The sequence below is a fragment of the Embiotoca jacksoni genome, unplaced genomic scaffold (genome assembly GCF_022577435.1).
Source record: "Embiotoca jacksoni isolate LCO1_2020_lvr unplaced genomic scaffold, fEmbJac1.0.p SCAF_25, whole genome shotgun sequence".
Taxonomy (NCBI): Eukaryota; Metazoa; Chordata; class Actinopteri; family Embiotocidae; genus Embiotoca; species Embiotoca jacksoni.
In genome coordinates, this window is record NW_027185376.1 from 4644146 (window position 1) to 4668765 (window position 24620).

General features: G+C 44.5%; 1 protein-coding gene across 1 annotated transcript; it reads left to right on the top strand.

Moving 5' to 3' along the window:
- The first annotated feature begins 885 nt into the window (after positions 1-885).
- nell3 (NELL (neural EGFL like) family member 3) lies at positions 886-7754 on the top strand. The gene is made up of 5 exons (XM_069159713.1): positions 886-1413; positions 1611-2295; positions 2790-3349; positions 3619-3685; positions 3836-7754. Exons 2-5 carry the CDS (start codon positions 1632-1634, stop codon positions 5365-5367), a joined length of 2823 nt encoding a protein of 940 aa, XP_069015814.1. The 5' UTR covers positions 886-1413; positions 1611-1631; the 3' UTR covers positions 5368-7754.
- Positions 7755-24620: the final 16866 nt, after the last annotated feature.

Below are 24620 nucleotides of genomic sequence, written 5' to 3' on the forward strand. Positions count from 1 at the left end.
AGAAGTCTGTTGTTGTGGTTTTTTTTTTAAAGTATTGCAGAACACCAGATGGTAAGGTGTGAGGTGTAGGGCATTCTTTTAAGCCATTAGCCCCCCCCCCCCCCCCCCCCCCCCCACCACCACCACCACCACCACCACCACCCTCACGTTATATCCCAGCTCTTTCCGACACACCTCTGAATACCTTGGGCTCGGGCCCTGAAAGAAAAAACGCGGGGCGATGATGACAAAACCAGCGCGGCGCTTTGCAAAAAAAATAAATAAATAAGGTTTTGTCAAGACAAGTTGGCTGCAGAGGACAAAACTGTCCCGGAGACGACGTGGGAAGTGATGCGTTCGGTTCTTTTGCCTTCAGAAGCCAGTGAACAAAGACACATGAGGTTTGCTTGTGTTCATTTGAGTCCCAACTCCTCGACTGCAGTGAGACAAAGACGTCCAAAACTACGCAACGGGAAGTCCAAAAAAAATGTACGAGAGCAAATCGAGATGAGTCACAATTACGAGACAAATAGTTTATGCATCTCTCTTATTTGTTCCCCTTTGGCTTCCATGTCTTTCGTGACCTTCAAAACAGTCAGACAAATCATGTCAGAACTGCCAAACTCCCCCGCTTCATCAGCCTCAGACAACCTCCCCGCGGATGTGAGGTTGAGCCCAAGCGCTGAAAATGAGAGTACGTAGGACGGCGTCCAAGAACCAGCTGTGGGGTTTTTTTTTCTCGCATTCCTGACTTCTGCCATCGGTCTCTTGGACAAAAGTTTGACCTCCTGCTGGCTTTGTCTGTACAAAAAAAAAAAAAAAAAAAAAGGGTGGGGTGGGGGGTGCTCGGTGTTGACAAGGCCAGTATAACATGAAGGACGCCGGGGTTGAGGACCAGCAGCTGTCTCAACATTCAGGATGTGCGGAACAAAAAGCACTGCCACTCTTTCTTTTCTTTTTTTTGCAACTTGGATGGCCACGGGGTCGTCGAAAAGTCAACAGTGAGCAAAATGAAAAGTGACAGTCATCGGGAGAGAGATTACCAACATTTAAAAATGTTCAGGAGAACATGAAGCTGCCAGAAAAAAAAATCTCTGTTGTCTTTCATTTGCCGTGAAAATAAGACGTTACATTTCAAATTTGTAAGCGTCAAGACTGTTATTTAACCTTTTTTCTTCTTCTTCTTCTTCTTCTTCTTCAAATCAAAGGAGAATTCATGCAACAGGGAACAGGGGAGGCTGAAGGGTTAATTTGTGGCCGGGGGGAAACCTGATGCTAATTAAGTCTTAGGAATGCCACATACTGACATTGTAGTGCAGGAGCCCTCAGAGCGGGTCAGGCGTGGAGAGAGCCGGCAGTAATGCGTGCGTCTAATGTTTTTATTCCTTACTGACAGTCGGGGAAGCCAAGTCTCACCGGAGCCCGGAGCTGAAGGTAATGTGCTGTCAGGAGTCTCCGTGGCAAGTGTGATGAAGTTTGTTTTCTAGGTGGGAGACAGACGATCAGTGAGGGACTGTGGAATAGGAACAGTTTGAGGAGGGGTGTGGGGGGGGGGGGGGATTTGTTTCCGGATTTTTCATTTGGAAATCCAAATTTTTACCTCGCGTTTTTTTTTTTTTCTTCTCTTGCAGGGAGCTATAATTAGACTCAAAATGGTTTTAAGAGCGTCGGTGCTGTTGTTGTTGTTGCTGCCGCTCTCCTGGGTATCCCCGCACAACGCGGCGCAGGCTGTGGCGGAGATTTGCCGGGGGACGCACTGCTACGGCGGGGACACCGGCGATCCGAGACCGTGCACCGGAGCGCACTGTCCGGGCAGCAGATCCTCCAGACTCCCGCGGCAGTTTAACCCGACCGCGCAGGGGAAATCGGCGCAGACCGCCGCCGGCCAGCACCACGCGTACCAGAGCTCTCCAAGAGCGGCGTCGGAAGCGAACCCGCCCGTCGGGCTCCTCCGCGGGCGGCACGGCGGCGACGGCGGCGGCGGCACGCGGATGAGAGCGCCCGAAGTTTTACCTGCAAGATGCGCCGACAGGGACTGCGCTCCTCTTATTGTGAAACAATTTCAGCCCACCAACGACACCCGAGACTGTAAAGGGATCGAGTGCAGACTGCCGCCGAGGATACGGCCAAAAGCTCGGGCGAAGCCCTGTGTGGGAGAGGGATGTCTGGCCGGGTCCGAGGAGAGCCAGCTTCCTCCCGTTCATCTGTCCGACAGAGCCGCGCAGTTCCTGGGAGATTTCCCGGAGTTTGGATATCCGTCGTCCGAACTTGGCGGCGCTCCTTTGGGTGTCCAGCTCACATGTGACATCAAGCCAGGTCTGCTATCTCCATCAGCATCTTCATCCAACATTTAGACCAAACTAAGGACGCTGTGTTTTTAGGTTGTAGATAATTAAATATCTCCAAATGCCTGCATGCAAAAAAATAATAATAATTAAACTGCATAGTTGTAACAATTGTGAAAAAGTTGATGAATTATTTAATATTTTTTTGACTTTAAGCCATTTCCCCCCCCCACCAGTGCTCAGCAAAAGGGGGATATTTTGTTGTTGTTGACCTTCAGCCAAAGAAATGGGACCTGCAGAGCAACTCGAGCAGCTGGACTGGAAAAATGTTTGAGAGTCAATTGTCCAGAAAATGTGGAGTGCTTTGATGTGGTTCCATATAGGAAACTTTCAGTACACTAAGCAAATGGAGTCACTGGGTGTTCACACCTCGTGCCGGCATTGTTAGCAGAAATCCTACTTCTCTATCAGACTTAATGGCGTGAAATCAGCGTCCTCACTAATTCTGTATTAACTTCGCCTCAGGGGAGAATGAAGTTCCCTCAGAGGACGCCCTCATCTTGCACCTCCAGCTGGCCAAGGGGCAGGAGAAGCTGGTGGAGGCCCTGCGCGCTCAGCAGGTCGTCATCCGCGACCTGCAGCAGAAGCTCGCCGACCAACAGGAGGCCCTCCTGTCGCAGCAGCGCGAGATCCTGGACCAGCAGCGGCGCATGTACGAGCAGATGGACGTGGTGAAGGCCCAGTACGGCCTCCTGTCCGACACCGTCAAGCAGGTCTCCTTCCAGGGCCTGCAGGGCGAGCTGCAGAGCTACTTCGAGAGCCACCTGGCGGGGCTGCAGAGCCAGGCGCGCAGCCACCTGCAGAAGTCCTACGCCGTCCACAAAGTGGACGTCGACTCCAAGGTGATGGACGTGGCCGGGGAGGCTCGTTTTCCTCAGCCTCTGCCGGGGTGCCCGTCGCCCTGCGGATCGGCGGAGTATTGTGATTTCCAGAGGGACCCGCCGCGGTGTGAGAAGTGCACCATGTGTCCACCGGGCTTCTTCCTGATCTCGCAGTGCTCCCCGACGGCGGACCGAATGTGCCAGGTATACGGTCCGACCCGCGGCCAACTAAAGTGTGAAGGGGGTTTCGGCTGGTAGTTGAGGTTTCACGTGCTGGTTGTCCAGCATCTGTCAGCAAACATAAGAAAAGCTGATTTGGAGGGGAAAATGTTTACACTACTGGGCCCAGATGATCTCATTAGAACAAAAATCCAAGCCAAGGCAAAGATCTTTGTCAAAGAGTATCAATATAAACCCATTATTAATATTCTAAATGTCTTCTTGACGATGATTTAAATTTGTATGAATTGCAGGACAGAGACGAATGCCTTGAATTACCAAACATTTGCGGGGAGCGAGTGAAGTGTCTCAATACACCAGGTGAGTTCACCACTTATAGCTGCAAATTAATGAGTCAAAGTTATTTCTTATTTTCGAAAATGTCTCTAGGAGTTTACTGAAGCCAGAGGAAGCTGAAGCGTTGTTTGTCTGTGCAGCTGTCTGAGCCCTCTTCTGTCTTTCATTTTGTAGGGGGATTCAGGTGTCTGGGAGTCTCCGAGAGGGAGGGGGCGATGGGCCTGTGCGGTCGCGACTACTTCTACAACCAGGAGCTGCAGGAGTGTCAGGCCTGCTCCGACTGCGACGGAGAACACGTCACTGCCGCCTGCTCGGCTGCCGGCGACGCCGTCTGCGGTCAGCTCTCGGAGAGCCGGCTCTCACAGTCCTGGGCGGCGAGCGTGGCCGTCCCGCCCGCCAGGGCGTCCGGCGCCCACATCTTCCCCGGCCTCCAGCTGAACATACGAGGTAAGGAGGGCAGCGAGCTGCTGTCCAACGAGGCGGGGCAGGTGACCTTCCTGCAGCACGGCCTGGTGTGGCTGGATCACAACTTTGCCATAAAGCACAGCTGCAGGAACTTCCTCCAGGTGGGCATGAGGCTCAACGGCAGCCAGGAGGAGGAGGGCCGCGACCTCAGCGGCGTCCGCATCGAACAGCCGGACGGGAAGTACTTCCAGGGGGTCAGCGTGAGCAGCGGGGTGGAGGTGGAGCCCAACCACACCTTCACGCTGCTGCTGAAGAGTCCAAACCAACACTGCAACCAGAGCAAGGACCTTCACGTCTACGACGTCTCCGCTCCCTCTCTGAGTGTCCTCTGGCTGTCCCACGACACGGGCGCCGTCGCCATGACGGCCCAGATGTCGCTGCTGGCGCACTACCAGACCAGCTACCGCCCGACTTTCCGCATGACCTCGGTGTCCGACGCCTACATGGTCGGCCTGACTCACGACAGTCGCGGGGTGCGCTTCACGGAGAGCGGCGTGGTGAAGTTCGTCCTGCAGCAGGCGCTTTACTCCATGGGTCACACCTGCGTCCGAGAGGGCTTCTCCCTGATCGCCTACACCAACCGCAACGGCACCGGCCAGGAGGCCACGCAGGCGTTCAAGGCGGGCGTTAACTACAGGGACACCTCCATCACCCTCTCCGGCGCCGTGAGCGTGGACGGCGGCGACACGCTCAGCTTCGAGATCACGTCCCCGTCCCAGTGCAACATCCGCTACTTCGGGGACAGCACCGGGATCAGCATGTTGAGCCTCATCTGGATCCCCTCGGCCGCGGCGTCAGCCCTGACGGCCACCGTGTCCAAGACCGGGCTTCCCTTCGGCGCGGTGAGGAACAAGCCGCTGTCGTTCCAGCAGATCGGCCCGGACGCGCCGCAGGTCCGCTTGGCCCGCTCGGGGGAACCGAACGGCCGGAAGAACTTCATGTTCCACGAGAAGGGGACGGCGAACGTGGCCCTCAACCTCAAGCTCATCCACTCCTGTAACATAGTTAAGGTGACTCTGCAGCGGGCGGCGGGTCAGGGCGGGCAGGCGGGTCCTGTGGCTCAGCAGGTGTCTGGATCGATGCCCGAAGGCAGCGAGTGGGCCAGCATAGGACTGAGAGCCTCGTTTCAGGTCCAGAACGGCACAGCTCTGTACGTCACCCTGGACTGCATCCGTGGACGAGTTAACCAGATCACACACGAGGGCGGCACGAACATTTCCATTCTCTGGGTGGCGGTGTGATCCGAGCAGAGACGGACATCTTTGTCATCAGTACATTTTGTTAAAAAAAAAGAAAAGAAAGACGGTTTTGCACAGTTTTGAATTGCAGAGCAGATTCAACATGTACCAAATCAAATGAGAACACTGGTTGATGAAAGAGAAACATCGTCATCTATTCCACATGTTCTGTCACGTTATTGTTTTTAATGTATATTTCTTCAACTGTTCAGACTTTTATTGTGAAATGTTTGTGGAGAAAACTTAAGTACTGCGTTCGCTTGAAGTACTTCGGCTGGTTGAGCAGCGACCAATTCTACATGTGTGTGTGTGTGTGTGTGTGTGCGCGTGCGCGTGTGTGTGTGTGTGCGCGAGTGTGTGTGTGTACATACGTGTGCAGTGGTGCCCATGTATGTATGTGCGTATGTACACACACGTTGGCATGCCTACTTTTGCATTACGTGTACGAGTCATTTAATATGTATATCCTTCCATCCCTGCATATATTTAAAGTGCATACTGTATGAAACAAACCTTTTTATATGAAATTATTACGGCCTTTGAAGCGATAGTTTGATATTTCGGGAAATACATCCATCCACCTTCTGGAGGAGAGTTCGATGATAATCTGTAGCTGGTTAGTTTATTTTAGCACAACAGCTTGAAAGAGGGGGAACGTCTAACTTGGCTCCAGCCAATAGAAACTCGAACACCGTATATTTAATAGTTGCAGACGTGTATGACCAGCGACAGACGACAAAGGCTTGATCGCCACGGTAACAATGATAAACACGTGATTAATGTTGTGACACGGTTTGGTTAGGTTTAGGAACCAAAACTTCTTGGTCAGGTTTCGAAAAAAAACAACAACGATTTGTTACTTTAAATAAAAACACGACGTCGGTTACTTTAAAAAGGTCAACGTCGACTGTATTTGTATTTGATCCAAGCGGCAACCAACAGTGACGTCTCCGTTTGTTCGGGGACGGACGTCATGAGGCCGCGAGTTCGGATTTTGGCCGTCGGCCGTCTCGCTCGCTGGGAGCGGGTTGGAGCCAGAAGCGACCACATTTTGACCATTATTTTCAGATGGACCGCCAGAAAACTAAAAAAAAGAAAGAAGGGCTTTACTTAACAACACTATGATAACGTGGAAAAAAAATGTATGACTTTGCATTTCATGAGAGAGGTTTTGAATGGGAGTCTACGGAGCCGGAGGCTTTTTGGAGCCAGCCCCTTCTGGCGCTCGGCGGTATTGCAGTTTTTTCAGACCCGGAAGCTACGTCCACTGTTGATTACAGTCTGTGGTTTCATCCATTCACATCTCCAACCTGCCCTATTCACACTTACTGTAACCTTCTAGCTGACAAATATGTTCATTTTTTCCCCCCTACTTGTTGACATATTTGGCAAAAGATGCGTAACCATCTATTTAATAGTCTGATAACAGTCAAATCAGGTGAGGGTCGAAAGAAAATGGACTCGTACCGCGAGCTTGAGGGTATGTGCAAGACTATTTTTTTTTTTAGCTTTGACTATAGTAACTTCCTGGTCTCCACTTAGTCGCCTGGCAAATGCTCAGAGACAAGAAACAACCTCTCACAAAGCACAAGATATAACTTGTAAACCGTTGAGCTGTCAAAGTGCTGGTGGGTGAAATTTGTACAACCAGTGGACAGAGCCGAGCCAGCTGTTTCCAGTCTTCATAATGACCACACAGGTATGACAGAGCTATCAGTCTTCTAACCTCCAGCAGAAACATGTCGTATTTCCCAAAATTTCAAAGTAGTCCTGTAATGTTCAGACGAATTTATCATAAAAGACCTGTTCATTAATGTAATGTAGTAACCTTTAAACGAGCAGGTATTTTGACATTTGATGTTTTTGGTGATATTTATTTTACGAAACAGGATTTTTTTTGGGGGGGGGGATTCCACTATAGAATACGCGTTTGTCAGACGTGAGCGAATCGAGGAGGAAAAAAAACAAAAACGTATGTAAAGTATACGATAAAAGCGCCGAGCGGACAGTGTTGACATTCGTGCGGCGATAGCCTCGAACATGTGTTTATTTGCACACATATAGTTTAGCGTTGTGTTAGGGAATGTGCAAACATCATACTTTGTTATTCTTTTGCCTGAACGCTGTTTCCCTGTGAAGAGCTGCCCATGCATAGCGCTCCTAATTGCCTCTGTGTGTGTTCTGTCCTCCGAACAATTAGGCATAATTAAGTGTTTCGGAGAGTTGGCAGCGAAGCCGGCGCTGAAATTCTCCAGCTTCGTTCTCACTTCATTGCGCTTCAGTGATATTTTTGGGTGCTTGTTTGGCTCCCTGCGCACGTCGTTGTGGAGCATCAGTGTTTGTACTCCTCTTCAACACCAAATAAAATATACCTGTATTTTGCCAGAAAAGGAATTTCACTTTCCCTTGGAAAAACAAAGTTCCCTTGTTGGTTTTACTCCAAACGAAACATCGACTTTAGGCTGAAAAACTGGGCCTAACGGTCCCATAGTTAATCCACAACAGGCCTGAAGGATATGTCACAGTGTTATTGGATGATATATATTTTTTTAGCACCTAAGGGATTCCTGTCGATCCACATCATTTGACCTCGCATGTGACCTCATTTCCAGTACCCTGACAGTGATTTTATGTCGGACTCGCCTATCACGACAGTCAACATTTCGCCTTGAACGGACATTTTTATTTATTTTTTCCATAAAATTGAAGGGTAAAGGTTTAACGTTCAGACACTTCAAACTCGAGCATGCTGAACCTATTTCAAAGGAGCTTTATTCAGCATCAAAGGTGCCAAAATTGCAGACATAATACTTGGAAAATCATACGCCGCATTTTCCTCACAATTGGTCTTAATCAAGTTCAAATTATTCTCCCATCTATTACCCGTAGAAGAGCTGTTATTTGGCTTAAAACATAACAAATGAAACGGAGAGAGAGCGAGAGAGAGAGAGAGAGAGAGTAAAGGAGGGGAAAAAAAAAAAAGAAGTCTGGTTGCAAGAAACAATCAAATGTTTCTGTCGGTTGCCTGAATTGGAAACAGGTGTTTCAGCGGAGCATTGCTCCAGATGTCTGACGCTGTAGATCAAATGAGACCCTCAGCACATGAAGACTTTCAGAGACATCAGAGAGAGAGCGAGAGGAACGGGGACAGAAAAACAGAACAGGAAAGAAAGAAAAACAAAGGAGGGGGATATATGCGTGCGTGTGTGTGTGTGTGTGTGTGTGTGTGTGTGTGTGTGTGTGTGTGTGTGCGCAGAAAACTTTCCCTTTAAATCTCCTCTTGTCAGTATTTTCTCAATTAACAGTGGATCAATTGATTTTATTAGCATTAAAGGGCCTCCAGAGATGAAGCCATTGTTCCCCTCAGTGCTTCCTTTAGTTCATCTTAGCACCGAGTTAGCCTTTTTAATTAGCGTTCTTTTAGTTTTTATTGTCTTGCTGACAAATTCTACTCTCATCAACCCCATCGCCAGCAGCTAAGAAAAAAAAAAAAGAGAGCTCCGATAAGCCTACTTTATGGTACCTGTCGGCCTCGAACTGCAGACAGACAGAGATGGTGATTAGCTGGGGAAGCTGCTAAGTCGATCGCCTATTGAGAGGCAGATTTTTTTTTCCCTCTCGAATGGATATGGACTGACATTTATCCGGGGTTTGTACTGCGGGAGACGGCAGTCTGATTGTTGTGCGATCGAATGCACTGAGGTGATAAATAATGGTGGCACTCTGAAATATGAAGTCTGGCTACCTTCGGGCAACTTTTTTAAACTCGTTTTCTAATTGCACCTGCCGATAGTTGAGGAACTACCCACACCTCCGTCCATACACCACAGCCGATGTTCACTCAAGCTAAAAAAGTAAAAGAGTACAAGATCCAAAAGACACTGATCATCCACAGACAACTGAAATCAGTCAGAATTGTGAATCAATTCGTTGAAGCTGGGCATGTTGCTCAATTTGGACTAATTTCATCACTTCTTACCTGCAGTTACAGATTTTTTTTTGCAGGACTTTTTTGCAAGGTCGTATGTTCCCAGGTACCTAAATTCCCAAGATCCTATGTTCCTAAGATCCTATGTTCCTAAGATCCTATGTTCCTAAGATCCTGTTCCTAAGATCCTATGTTCCTAAGATCCTATGTTCCTAAGATCCTATGTTCCTAAGATCCTATGTTCCTAAGATCCTGTTCTAAGATCCTATGTTCCTAAGATCCTGTTCCTAAGATCCTGTTCTAAGATCCTATGTTCCTAAGATCCTATGTTCCTAAGATCCTGTTCCTAAGATCCTGTTCCTAAGATCCTATGTTCCTAAGATCCTATGTTCCTAAGATCCTGTTCCTAAGATCCTATGTTCATAAGATCCTATGTTCCTAAGATCCTGTTCCTAAGATCCTATGTTCCTAAGATCCTATGTTCCTAAGATCCTGTTCTAAGATCCTATGTTCCTAAGATCCTGTTCCTAAGATCCTGTTCTAAGATCCTATGTTCCTAAGATCCTATGTTCCTAAGATCCTGTTCCTAAGATCCTGTTCCTAAGATCCTATGTTCCTAAGATCCTATGTTCCTAAGATCCTGTTCCTAAGATCCTATGTTCCTAAGATCCTATGTTCATAAGATCCTATGTTCCTAAGATCCTGTTCCTAAGATCCTATGTTCCTAAGATCCTATGTTCATAAGATCCTATGTTCCTAAGATCCTATGTTCATAAGATCCTATGTTCCTAAGATCCTGTTCCTAAGATCCTATGTTCCTAAGATCCTATGTTCCTAAGAACCTATGTTCCTAAAGTCTAATGTCCCCAAAGTAGGACCAACGTCATATGTTCCCAAGATCCTATGTTTCACACACGTTGGCATGCCTACTTTTGCATTACGTGTACGAGTCATTTAATATGTATAGCCTTCCATCCCTGCATATATTTAAAGTGCATACTGAATGAAACAAACCTTTTTATATGATATTATTACGGCCTTTGAAGCGATAGTTTGATATTTCGGGAAATACATCCATCCACCTTCTGGAGGAGAGTTCGATGATAATCTGTAGCTGGTTAGTTTATTTTAGCACAACAGCTTGAAAGAGGGGAAACGTCTAACTTGGCTCTAGCCAATAGAAAGTCTATCAGTAACTCTTAACACCGTATATATAATAGTTGCAGACGTGTATGACCAGCGACAGATGACAAACGCTTGATCGCATTGGGGAACACAGGACCCTTCGGATGAACCGTCGGACCATTTGTCATGTGACCAGCATGTGTCATGACCCTGGGAACATAGGAATAACTCCACATGTTCTCAAACATCCAGCAGATGTCTGCAGTAGCATTCATTTGGGGTCATGTTTATGTTCACCCTCCCCCCCCTTTTTTTTGTGTGTTTTTTTTTTTTTATCTCCTTTTCATCTGTGATACTTTCACTGCTAAATGCTCCACTATATGTTTATTGGCTTGTTCCTGACTTCGTGTCGGGTCGTCTTTCCTCCTAAGTCAGTACAGTCACGTTTTTGTCTGCACAGTGGAACAACGAGAGGAAAGATGGTATGAAGCTGTGCAAATCTGAGGGGAAACTGAAAAACACATGTTACGATCGTTGGACTGAGATCGGACGCCACGGTCGCAGTAAACTAATCAACCAAAAGAATTTCCAAATTCAGCAATTCAATTCCTAAATGTTGTAATTTCAACAGTACCGGAGGTGCCGTGCATTTGGATGGGCTGCAGACTCGCATGCCAAGTGTATCTGTGGCAAAGCAAAAAGACATCATTCATCACCGCAATGCATCTGTTGTGAGTTTATTTGCTTTCTGCGGGTTTTTTGTGTTTGGAGTTCCCTTAAGCAGCCGATGGCATGCGAGTTACTCGAACACAACTCTTTCAGCAACTGAACCTTCCGCCACAGTCTACTATTACTCCTTTTATGTTCAGAAAGCATTTAACTCGATACTCTGAGTGTGTATCGACGTCATTTGTTTGTGTTTGCGGAACCAAATACAACATGGTGTAATTTTTAATGGACACATCAGCCGCTGTGATTTGCGGTCGAGGTGAACACCCTCCTAACACAAACCTGGCCCCAGTCTGCTCCGATGTCGGCTCGGAAAAAGGGTAAAGCCGGAGACAGGCTCGCTTTAATCAGAAGCGGATGTTTCTGTAAGAGCCGAGGTCTCTTGTCTACAGGGAAATGTTTAGACCATGTGGTCAGGTTTGATGCTGCAAAACCATGAGTGTTTTACAGCCGTGCGCTACGGTGGATTTATGAACTGTGAAGAAATTTTGTGAACGTGTTGTTGGTCTTTTTTTTAATCTGAATCGTTGGTTTGTTCTGAGAATTAATCACATCCAAATGCTAAAAAATGGGAATTATTTCTATTGCGGACACTGAATTCTCTCCATTTTCGAGGTTTTTGCCTCCAACATGAGTCATAACCCAGAAAAACACTTCCAACAACTGCTCACTTTATAACACGTTTTTTTTATTGCCCTGGCCACGTTTAAATCAAAGTTCTCATCTTTCTGTTTTGCCAGAAACTTTCATCCGTCTACACTGACGAGTTGGATGACTTTTAAGTGGATAAAATCCTCTAGAGAGGAAACTAAATGGTGCAATTTGTGCCTGAATGGAAGAGATACCGTGTTTAAGTTAAAAGTATGAGGCTACATCATTCAGCTCGTGAGCTCCCGGTTGATGTTTGCTCTGAGAGCTTTTAAACTGGAGTTGAGAAAGATTTTACTGTACACAGTGGCTTCCTTCAAAATGCTCCGGGGGAAGCAGACGGCCGCCCACCTCTGAGCCTGGATCTATCACAGGTTTCGTCCTGTTCGAAGGGAGTTTTCCCCTCCTGCTGTTGGAAGCTTCTTCCTCTTAAAGGGGAGTTTTTTTCCTTCTAGCTATAGCTTAATTTGGGACTTGTTGAATTGTTTGATTTCTCTCTATAATATTGTACGGTTCTGTTTTAATGACTTTAGTATGTTCATTGCCTTGAAATAACTTGTGTTGTGATTTAGCGCTATATGAATAAAATTTGAATGAGACAAAAGTCATTGGAGGGCCTGTAGGTGATCGAGGCGACGACAGTAACTAAACTCAAGAAGATTATGGTCATGGATGAAAATGAAAATTTGAAGGACTGTAATCAAGTCAATGGCAGCAGTTCTGTGGGATTGGGCACGTTAGTTTTACATACAGGTACAAGCACACTTTGCCATTAGCAATAAAAACAAAGTATTAAAGTCAAAATTTGACCTGTTGATGGTGTTAAATGAAAAGTTAGAGAATCACCAGACTTTAAATTATCCTGAGGTGAACTTAACTGTGTCTACTGCATAATGCACAAAAGATTTATCGTCTAGGTATTAATGTCACAAAATGTTCCAATCCAATCAGCATGTGGCCATATTTTAAAGTGAAATTTTGACCTGTTGGTCGCCTCGATGAGAGATCAGCGGCTCACCGGCTCAGTGGGATTTTTCTTTCCTCTGGGAACCATTAACATCTCTACAGAAGTATTTAACAACTTATTTAATCACTATTTAATGGATTTCAGTGGCACTGCAATCCATTAAATAAGTTGTTAAGACATTAATGCAGTCTGGACTGAGTAACGTCCTCCAGTCTTACAACACTGAGGATTAAATCAAATTCCGACATTACGTCCGCTTGCGCTGCCTGAGAGTTTGTCCAACAAAAGGTCCGGCCCGTGACGTACTTTAAAGTGCCTGCGCACCGGGATACATCCGTACCTCTCCAAGCCGGTTGTCTTCGTTTCATCACGAATTCTCCATCATCTCCCTCTTTTTTTTTTTTTTTTTTTTGCCGCATCCACTCATCTGTCGCCACATCCTCCCCTCCTTCGTCCATCTGCGCCGGTGTTTCTCTCCTCATTAGAGAGCTTACTGATGCGTGAGGGAACGAGCTGGCAGGTCAGCAGCCACAAACACACAGTGAGATTCATATTGAACAGCCTGTGAAACAAGTTTCTTGGTCTAACAAACAGGAAAAAGTTCAAATATATATATTTTGAATGTTCCTGAACAGAGGAAAATGTATCACAGGTTGTTTTTTTGGTTGTGTTTTTTTATAGTATAGCAAAAGGGAGGCGAAAACATATAGTGGCACTGAAAATAATCAAGCCGGACATTTTCTATCTCCCTTTTTCCAGACTTTGGCAAGGACTCTGCATAGTTTCCTCCGGTGTCCGGTAAATTCCCTGATCACCAGGAATGCAGCATTTAATTTTCTTGTTCTTTAGTTGACCTTAATCATTTCTGCGTCAAGGGCAATCCACAACTCTGGAGCCGTGGGGATCAGTCAGCCTGGGTGTGGAAATAAATACCTGTGTGTGTGTGTGTAGAAGATGCACATGTTCGCTTATATGGAAAAGGGAGAGAGAGGCCTGTCTTGCTGTCTTCATGAAGAGGCCGTTTAAAGCGCTGATGATGAATAATAGGTTGGCTGAATGTGAGCGTATGAGCCCCTCTGGTGTATATTTAAACGGCAGAGAGATGCTCTCTCACTCATATCAACTCCCCGGTGGTCCGTGAGGTTAATTGCTTTCTCCGGCAGGCGCTTACAGATTAACTATCTCACTGAATGCATCCATACAAATGACTCTGCATATACCACAATAAATTTAGCGGCGCGGTGTGTGTGTGTGTGTGTGTGCGTGTGCGTGTGCGTGTGCATGTTTAGGTAGCAGGCGAGGTGCACCGCGGGGTCAGAGAAGCTAATGAATACGACCGGCTCCGACTGGAGAAGTGGAGCTCAACAGCCGAGCAGAAAACAAGACGGGAGCGCCGCTGTATTCAGAAGCATTCACAATCTGGAACCCAACTAACAATCAATTTCGTATTCTGGTGGAGTCGCGAGTGGGCGTGGCCAAATGGCTCGCCAGCGCCCCCCTAAAGAGATGCCCCGGCGGCTACATTCACCTACATTCACGAAATCCGGTGGGACGCGTATGAAAAAGTTACATCGCACCATTACGTCACCTCGACAGGAAGTCCGCCATTTTGAAGGTAGTCGCCATTTTTGGCGATTCGCACGTACTTTAAAGAACTCCTCCTAGGGATTTTGTCGGACGGACTTGAAATTGAGTCGGTGCCCTCTTAACATGTTTGGGATTAAAAGTTATCATAAGAATTCGTTTCCGTCGATCGATGTGCCCGTGGCGTGGCGGCCAAAATATGATATAAAAGTCATACTATAGCGCGTCCAAAAAGTGACTCAAAAATGACTTTTAGGTCACTTTTTGCTGTAGTATGACTTATTTTTCATAATTTGGATGACATGCTATGGTATGATTTAAAAAAATTAATCATTACAGAAGGGGGAATTGAACCCCCAAACCTTTTACTAAGAGGCAACAGTGCTAACCACTGCACCACAAATATTCTTTCAAATGTTTGGAATTAAAAGTTATCAAAATAATTTGTTTTCGTCGATCGGTGTGCCCGTGGCAATGCGGCCAAAAAGTGACCCAAAAGTCATGCTATGGTCAAAAATGACTTATTTATTTTTTTAAGTCATGACAAAGGGGGGATCAAACCCCAAACCTTTTGGCTAAGAGGCAGCAGTCCTAACCACTGCGCCACTAATCTTCCCAGGAGTAAGACAGCATTGTGACAAATCTTTGGCTCACTGCAACCTATAACTCCACCGACCATAAATATGCATTCAAATGCGACCAAAATTGCCGCAGACATTCTGTGGATAGTAGCTATATATGTTTTCAAGGGGGGATCAGCAGTGATATTAAATATCTTCCTGTAATGTGTAGTATACGCAAAACTTTTTCAATTTCTCCAAACGTTTCAACGTCACTAAAAGTTGAATCACCATCAACAGGTGGAATCTGAACCATTAATAGCAACTTGGTGAAGTAGAATCTTTTACCTGTTGAGTTAACCAGACTGTCGGTTGAGTCACTGGAAGCTCTGAGTGAACTCCGTGAAACTTTTTCTCCTGCCGCGACTTGTCCTCTGGCGCCAAAGATAGTCCAGCGGTCTACGACGCCGACCCCGAGCTGGAAACGACCTCATGAAGACACGGGTTCGAGCCCCGCCGAGGTAACACACACAGTTCAGGGTTTACCCGCCGAGGTAACAACACAAAAGGTTCACGGTTTACCTGCCGAGGTAACAACACTCACAGTTTACCCGCCGAGGTAACAACACACACGGTTCACGGTTTACCCGCCGAGGTAACACAAAAGGTTCACGGTTTACCCGCCGAGGTAACACACACAGTTCACGGTTTACCCGCCGAGGTAACAACACAAAAGGTTCACGGTTTACCCGCCGAGGTAACATGCAAGGTTCATGGTTCACAGAGGGTGAGTCCCTGTAAGGGTAAGCCATTCAGGTAACAATACAAAAATTTTAAAAAGTCCAAAAGTGACTTTTTTTTTTTCTTTCATATTTCTACATTATACGTATATCTACGTATATCTACGGACATGATATAGTGGTGTTAGAACAGTTGCCTCACAGAGATGTAACTTGAGGCATAACAAACTCAGTTCAGAAAAAGGTCATACTCCAAATACTCATGAAAAGTCATCCAAAATATCCAAAGTATGTCGTCCAAAATATTCAAAGAAAAGTCATGCGCATATGGCGATGCGGCCAAATTTTATGTTTCACCGTCACACAGGAAGTTGATGTTTAAGGTCAAACGATGCTCCAAACCTCATGTCATGCACCAAGTTTCATGAGTTTTTGAAGATGTTAAAGCTGCCAAAAAAAAAGCATTTATTTTATTTATTTTTTTTAAAGAAGAATAAGGAACAAGATCGAGAAAAAAAAGAAAACTGCAAGTGGGAATATGCCGACCCTCGCGTGCTGCACGGCGGCCCTGACCCGCTGGATCCCCGACGTGAAGCTGCGAGGGCCCGCATATCACTGCTTGCAGTTTTAATTACATTACATTATGCAAGTAACGGTACTTATGTTTCCTTAAACGAAATCTCCATTTCTCTCCCACAAGTTAGAGCTTAAGTTGGTCTCTTGAATGAAAGTCCCACATTTTTTTTTTTTTTTTTTCATCCAACCAGCGCTGAACTTCCTCCGTATTTGTACTTTGTTTCGTGACCTTCTTCAACCCCAGTCGTCGCCCGCGTGTACTTTTCACGCCTCGGAGAGGCAAAACGTGACACTGACACGCTTTGGACTCTGTGATAACTTCTCTTTGGTTTTGTCACCACAAGTGATCATACTATACGTGGTTATTTGATGCATTGTTCATGAAAAAGTACTTTTATTAAGTCCTTTTCATGCACACAAGTTTCGAACTCTTGAGGTGACGTCGACTCTCGGCTACTAGTTTTTGGAGGAAATGGTTAATAACAGGGCGTGATTAATTTAGCAAGTCTTGCTATTTGACATAATAAATACTGCTTATTGTCCCAGACTGATCTGACTGTGACGCTGACGATGCTCACATATTGTTTCTCTTCGTCGATCCGTCATGTTTGCTGCTGAAAAGGTGATTCATTTGTTTGAAAACTGGAAAAAAAATAAAATAAAATTTAAAAAAAAAATCGACTTCCGACCTCTGACCTAAAAACTTCTCGATCTGGTAGATAACACGACACGCCGAGAAACAAAACGCACACCTGGTTGACTTCTTCCGCCGTCAACCAAGCGTCCAGCTTCTTCCTTTAAGGCTGAGCAGCATCTGAGTGAAACTAAACACTAACGGATGACCTAGCAGCTTCTGGGTTGAGAGTTCAGAAGACAGCAAGGTGAACGCCAGCAACTACAGCGGCCACCGACATCTGGCTCGGCTTAGTCATCGTACACACACACACACACACACTCACACACACACACACACACACACACACACACACACACACACACACACACACACACACACACACGCGGTTTGTTTTCAGGAAAGACTTCAGTGGTTTATTGGAGCCGGAGAATCCTCTTTGCCTTTCTGTCAAAGAGCTTTGTTGAGTCTCTTTCAAACCAGCCACCCTGATTTTACCATCTGCCGGTTTGCTCGTAAATCGCAACCACGTTTTGAGGAAAAAGGACTTCAACTTTATGACATGTTTGCAACATTTCTTCTATCTGCAACCTGTCTTTAGAGCGAGCAGCTCTCCTCTTCTTTGTATAACGATGTTTTATGCTTGTCGGATTTACAAGGCTTGCGATACCAACCCACACACACACACACACACACACACACACACACACACACACACACACACACATGGTCGAGGGCCGCCGCCAGATCACCCTCGCGAGGCCTGTGATGAACTGCTCGCATGGGGAACATCTCCGATCACTGTGACGGAGGAACCCGTGCGGGGTTAAAAAAAAAAAAAAAGCCATGAGAAATGCCAGACCCGGTCGTTTAATCTTCGTTCTTTTGAGCTAATTTAGAGTCCGTAACGGCAGTGAGGATTTGGGCTGAGTGGAAGACCGAGCTGCCTGTCAGGGAGATATCAGCAGCAGAGAATCTACAGAGGCAGCTTGTCAAGGTTGATTGAAATTAATTTGGAAATCTCGTGAAACCAGGAATCCAAAATGTGATGTCAAGAGCACACATAGGTAATTCCTTGATGATAATTAATGGCGAACGAGCTGACAAGTCATTTTGTCTGCGTGTGTGTGTGTGTGGCTCAGCAGGAAGCGCGTTGGATGGTAAAACTCCCCGTGTGGGCTGTGAGCTGGGGACGCTCACACAATGGCTTTAAAACTACGTTTTACTTTAACCGCGGTGCATTTTATATAAAACTTTAATTAAGATTGACTGTCTTATCATAAAAATCCTATTTGATGATGCTTTTCAATTGATTGTCTAATTTGTCGATTTTTATTTGATGTCTTACTTCGTGGAAGACATCAAATAAAACCCAGAGTTTTATAACTCGGGGTTTGAAAAGTACTCCGTTATTAAGTGAAATTTAGTATTCGGTTTATTTTAGCACAATTAGGATTGAGAGCCCAAAATTACATTTGGATCGAGGGCCGTGGGCCACAAATAAATGTTTATATTGTGTGAAATTACATTATACAATATATTTTTAATTAAATAATTAGAAATAATAATAAGAAATGAATACATTTCCAATAGCACAAGCTACTGCTACGAGCTAGTGTTACCTGTACACAGGTGGAGGTGAAACTGTGTTGAAATCATCTCGTAGCCATTAGCTGCTGCAGGTTTCTGCTCAATATTCCTTTTAAAATTCAGGATTTCACGCCGTAAATGCTCAACATGTTTAATATATACAGTGGTGGAAGAAGTACTCAGATCCTTTTACTTGAGTAAAAAGTACCAATATAGCGAAAGGCCTGCATGTAAAAATCCTATTTAGGTATAAAAAAAATCAAATAAAATACAGAAGTTTGTGCAGCAAAATGCAGTAAAAGTATTTTATTTTCATTTTTTATGTGGTACTGCCCTTTATGTTACTTCAGACCGGTAATCTAAAATATGTATTGATGAATGCTTTCCAAACTGATTTATAAATAACTTGGACACATCTCACCCAACTTAAGCAAACAAGAGGGAAATTTTAAACATAATTTTTTTTTTTTTTAATAAATAAAGTAAATATATTCCAGAAGTCTGAATGACCTTTTGGTTGCGGTAGAGGTAACAGAAGAAGATGCTGCAACGTAGTACAAGAAGAACATTAGGTGCCGTTGTCAACTGGAATAAATGCAAAAAAAAAAATGTGTCTGCAGAAAGTTCAACAGTGAAACGAGGCTGAAGTCTTCAGCGATGCGGAATCTCCCCGTAACTCATCTGCATGTTTTGGATTGATCGGGTGTCGGAGATCGATCATCTGGGTCCACTTCATCAAACTGCTGCGTGGAAACGGTTAACCAACTGAATGATTACATGTCATATTTGTAACGTTAAAACCATCTCATTTCCTCTGAGTGCCCTCAATCCGAGCCAGCTGAGTGTTCTCCCCAGATGTTTTTGTTTAAATCACACGTCTCTCTTTTCTTATCAGGCGTGGGGGGTGGGGGGGGAGGGGGGGCCTTTATATGTCATAGATAAACAAATAGGGTCAATGCTCCGTCTGGTTTGCGGGTTCAGTATTTGTCAGACAAGACGGCGATTATTCTCACGCTGTGGTTTTCTTTTTTTCTTTTCCGTATCTTGAGTGGTAGAGAAGAGGAAAACCATCTGGGAACCTTCTTTTGAATTGTTTTGGGGATTGTTGCTTCGTTGCGTTGGACTGAAAAAGGATGCTGTAATCGGAAATGATCGAGAGGAAAATATAAAAGAAATAACAACTAATAGGGATAACGCCGGGAAAAAACCCTTTTTATTTGCCAGAAAAATTCCAGCCACATTTGCAGGACATGCCTGTTCGGAGTGGGAGGTAAAGACCCACTTCCTGTTGCTCCCTCCTCATAAAACTGAGGTAGCAGTGCCATCTAGAGAGAGGATAGTAACCTATCAATGATGCTGCTCATAAACAGCATCACTAGTTTTCTCTGAAGTGGCATGAGATGCTTCATTTTTCTTTTCTTTTTTAAACTGTGACAATGATTAATTATTAGAGGCGTTGATAAAGTCTGCATTTAAGGTGTCGCGTCATATAAAATCCCCCTTTCTCATGATTAGTATCGTTTAATCTGGTTGCAATCTACGATGACTGTTTGGTATTATCTTTGTGAGTGTCTATGCGTATTTAATGTCCTTAAATTTGGAAATTTAAATAGATTTCTGCTTGCTTTCTTCAGTATTTTTTTTTTTTTTTTTTTTTTTTTGTAAATATTGAGTAAACATTAGAAATCAAATTTGCAAGCTTATTTTATATTTAGCAGTCTTGCCGTAGGCACTGGTTTTAAACCAAGTCCACGTGCTGCATCGTGACATCATCATTATATAATGATCTTCACGTCTGAAAAAGATTATATAAACCTGAACAATGCTCTGCTGGCGCAGCCGAGCCGTCCTGCACCTCGTAGTGCAGTGAAAGTACCACTTATGTCCCACTTCACTGTTCAAGGACCTTTTTTTTGCCAGTTATGTAACAGTTTTAAACTTTTTTTCTCTGTTCACTATGGTATATATATATATATATATGAGGCAGAAATGATGTTTAAAACTTTTATTTTATGCACCAAGAGTTTGGCGCTGCCGCGATACATCGATTGCGATTTAATTGTCTTTCTCTTCAAGCCAACATGAAATTACAGTATAAGCTTCATCATAGTTTAATAATACACCTTGTAAAGAGAAATATTGGAAAATAGAAATAATGATTACATTTCTTTTAGGCTTTCCAAGCATAAATTTCACAGGGCAGATATGACCTAAATAACAACTTAAAAAAAACGTCTGTTACTGAAATGTACAGAGATATTACTGACCAACAATCAACAGGTACCAACAATCAAAATAGACTTGTTATCACGGTGGCACTAATTCTCCCCTCGTGTACCATTAGTACGCAGCAGAAGCAGGAGGCCCGGCGTTGACAGCTGTCATTAAAAGAGCTCGAGTCAAACCTCAAACAGTGGAAATAGTGATGAAAACATGACGTTAGTTCCATCCAGCTGTTTTTCTGGAGATGAATGGAAGCGATTATACAAAATAACCGCGGTCAGCCCAAATAATTACAATCAGACCGTTATGGATTAACCGTGGACCGGCCTGCCGACAGTGGAAAGTTCAAATGTGGCTCTGAAATACATACAGCTGCGGTTTTGAGGACGAAAAATAAAAAAAGAAGACACATTCACGTAGTCTTTGTTTTGACCATATTTATTTCTTATTTTCCCAAGAGTAACATACAGTTGAGGACAGATGAGTGTTTGAGAAGCGAGCACAGCAGTGGGCAGAATATATTATTCAAAATTGCACCATAATCAGTGAAATGAACTGCACTTCGCGTACTAGGTTGTTGTTTTTTTTTAATTGTTCTCGTAAACAAACGATATTTCTCGGAAGCAAGAAACTCGGGGTCTATTTTTTTTTTGTATTATTCGTCTTGTTTTTATTTCTCACACATCCCATAGAGTCAAGGGGCCTTCGGTTTTAAAACGACAACAACAACGACAAACAAACAAACAAAAAAACCAAAACGGGGACGCTTCGGCACCGTGACACGAGTCAACATGCCGTCTCGGACGCGCCGACGGAAGCGACGGCGGGGCGGCCGGCCGAGAGAGAGAGAAACGTTCGGAGGAAAGCGCGAGGCTACGTCGTCGCTGCTGCCAGAGGGCAGGAAAAAAAGCAGAAGAGGAAAGAGAGAAGAAGGTCGTTACAGGCGCGGAGCAGAGAGAAAGCTTTCAGAAAGACATGCTGGGGGGTGGAGGGGAGGGGGGGGGGGGAGTCGGGGGAGACGGGGGAGAGCGGGGGGGGGGGGGGAAGGAGACTACACGCGTAGATATATAATACGCTACGTTCAGAGCTGCGACAGATCTTCAAGCAAGAAAGAAGACGGAGGAAAGAGAAAGTCAGATCGAGCGCGTAGAGAGGAGTAAAGCGCCAGGCCGAGGTCAGCATGCTTTTTGCGGCTACGAAGAAAACGTCACGGGAAGCCCAAGACACACGGGTCACAAGTAAAGGCCAGAGCGACAGTGCACTATTCTACAGGCTACAGCTATACATTTGGACACTCAAAGCTAATTACAGGAGCTACACGTACTGGATATATGGATATATATATGGATATAGAAAGAGAGATATATATATATATATATAGGAGACCGGATATCAAACAATCTGGATAGGCAAGGCAAGGCATCGCATGCACGTGCAAAGGAAGCGAGTCTAGCAGCAGCAGCAGCAGCAGCAGCAGCAGCAGCAAGAGAAATAAAGCGTCCGGCTTTCCGAGACCGCCGCAGTGAGATTCCTTTTGTCGCTGATGGTGACAATCTGATGTTGTCTGTGTCACAGTGGGAACGCCCACCTTTTTTTTATTTATTTTTTAATATGACCGGGAAATGAACTAAAGTTCAGGGCCACTCTCCGTCGAGACGGTTAAGCAAGAAGCTTTACGATATCTTCAAACTCACAATAAAAAACAAAAAACAAATAAATAAATCAAATGCTTTCCAACAGACCCTTGATTCATGACACATTCAGGCCGAAGAGCTTAAGTTACATTTTTTTTTTTTCTTGGAGAAGAACATCAACCGTATGGACAACCATTTTGACATTGCACGTTATTAGGTCATGTGTTACACTCTAAAGTGCACATCCCACCCCCCCCACCCCCTCCGCCCCCTTTTCTTTTTTCTTTTTTTTTTTTTGGAGGAAAACTAGACAAATACTGGAAAATGTATACTAAGGCAACACAGTTACAAACACGTTAAGGTACACATTGGCACATACCGTCAAGTTTCACTTGTGCACGAAAAAAGACAGTGCTTCAGAGTCCGGAAGGCTTTGCATATTCATTTAAAATCCAAATGTCGAGCGTCGCCGAGTGAGACTCGTAAGCATTTCAAGGTGAAATCTTTCATCTTTTTTTTTTTTTTTTAAAGCCAAAACCCTGAAACACGTTTTCTTTGAAATAGCTAGAAGAGTCACAAACGGAGTCAAGTATCATACGTACATACGCACGGGGAAAAAAAAAAAGCTTTTTTGGACTAAACAGGATGAAAATACAAGTAATCTATATTGGAGATAGAGAAAATATGAATACTTTTTACCTCACAAATAGTCTCTGGTTATACGTCTTATATACATGTATGTATACACAAAGATATGTACTTAGGACATCTTGAAATACTATTTACAATCTATGATCAAAAGTGATTGTACACTGACAGACCATGTTGAGCAAATTGTGCTTTTCTAACTTGTTCTAATGGGAACGCTACAGAACCTCTGCTTGTGTAAATCAGAGTTCACATTCGAGCAACTAACAATAAGCCTGTTTTTCCGTTCGTTTTCGATCTTTTGTGTTTTTTTTGCTAACAACTGTGCGTTTGGTCTGGAAACTTTGATTATCTTTTACTATTTTACATTTGAATTCACTGTTTCCTTTGATGTTTTGCAGGATATATAGATTGGACCCATATTCTAATATTGCTCGTGAATGAATAAAGAAGAAATCTCAGTTGCAATGCTAAGGGATGCAGCCGCTCCTCCCCACCGTGGTTTTAGTGCAAGTGATGTCAGGTTTACAGTGGCTGCAAATCCGGTGACGTTCCTACATCCAAACAAAACCACACGTTTGCCCAGATTCCCAAGTTTCCCTCAATCTTTCAATAAGTGCTCTTTCAAAATCGCGAATTTCCCAAAATGTCTCTTTAAGATGAGACATTTACAGATTTGAAGTTATAATCCTTAAGATTTCAGCCCTGGTTGATTTGGCATTTTAATAATAGTGGTCCCAGATTTCCAGTGACCAAGTTCCAGGAACAATGCTGGGCAGTGAGTGGCTACAGATACTATTTTAGGTCACTGGGACCTACTGACCCAAAAATCATCCGAACATAAAGGCTAAATTAAGCTAAAAGCGGCCCCGAGGGTATGAATTTACCTTCTTGGTACCGTTAACGCCGCTGCAACCAGTACTAATACCTCATTGTTTCTTTAGTTTGTGGCACATTTGTTAAAAACAACTTGAAACATAAAACTCTTATATAGACTTTGACATAGAGTTCCTTTACAAGACATGGCCATAAAGTCAGTCAATAGTGCAAGACTCATTATTCTTTTGTCCTGCAAATATCCCCCCCCCCCCCAAAAAAAAGGCAATTCGTAAAGTTACCCAAATCAGCCGACATGCAGTAAATCCAGGGCTTTGATGGCTCTTCGTGGTCTGTGCTACCATGGCAGTCGCCCACTTTGCCCAACTGGTAAAAAAGCCAATAAATGCAATTTCTTTTGAGCGCCACAAACACTGCAACGTGTGTTTTTCATCGGTCAGAATTTGATCCATTCAGTCAAAACAAAAAAAAACGTTTCAAAGGTGCATTAGTGAGTTATCTTTGTGCCGTCCTTGAATGCAGGCCAGCAGCAAGTCAGTCAGCTTTCGCTGGAAAGTGGCTCTTACGTTAAGCGCCCAAAAAACATGGAAGCCCGAGGAAAACTGACGAACCTTTCTTGGACATTGTGTCCACTGAGCAACTTTTAATTGGGAACGAATTGGTAGCCATATCGGACCATGATATGCAGGTGTCTTAGTATATGCAAGGAAATGCATGCGTGTGTTGAGCACTATGGTTTGAGCAGCTATTCTGGTGGAAATGCAGCATTAAAAAAAAAAAAAAAAAAAAAAAGAGGGTTGTCCAACATGTCGTCGCGCAAGCTTTACGCTGAG

Coding starts and splice junctions, on each gene's coding strand:
- nell3 (XM_069159713.1), top strand. CDS start 1,632: ATGGTTTTAAGAGCGTCGGTGCTGTTGTTGTTGTTGCTGCCGCTCTCC. Junction 2,296..2,789: donor CACATGTGACATCAAGCCAG/GTCTGCTATCTC, acceptor ACTTCGCCTCAG/GGGAGAATGAAGTTCCCTCA. Junction 3,686..3,835: donor GAAGTGTCTCAATACACCAG/GTGAGTTCACCA, acceptor TTCATTTTGTAG/GGGGATTCAGGTGTCTGGGA.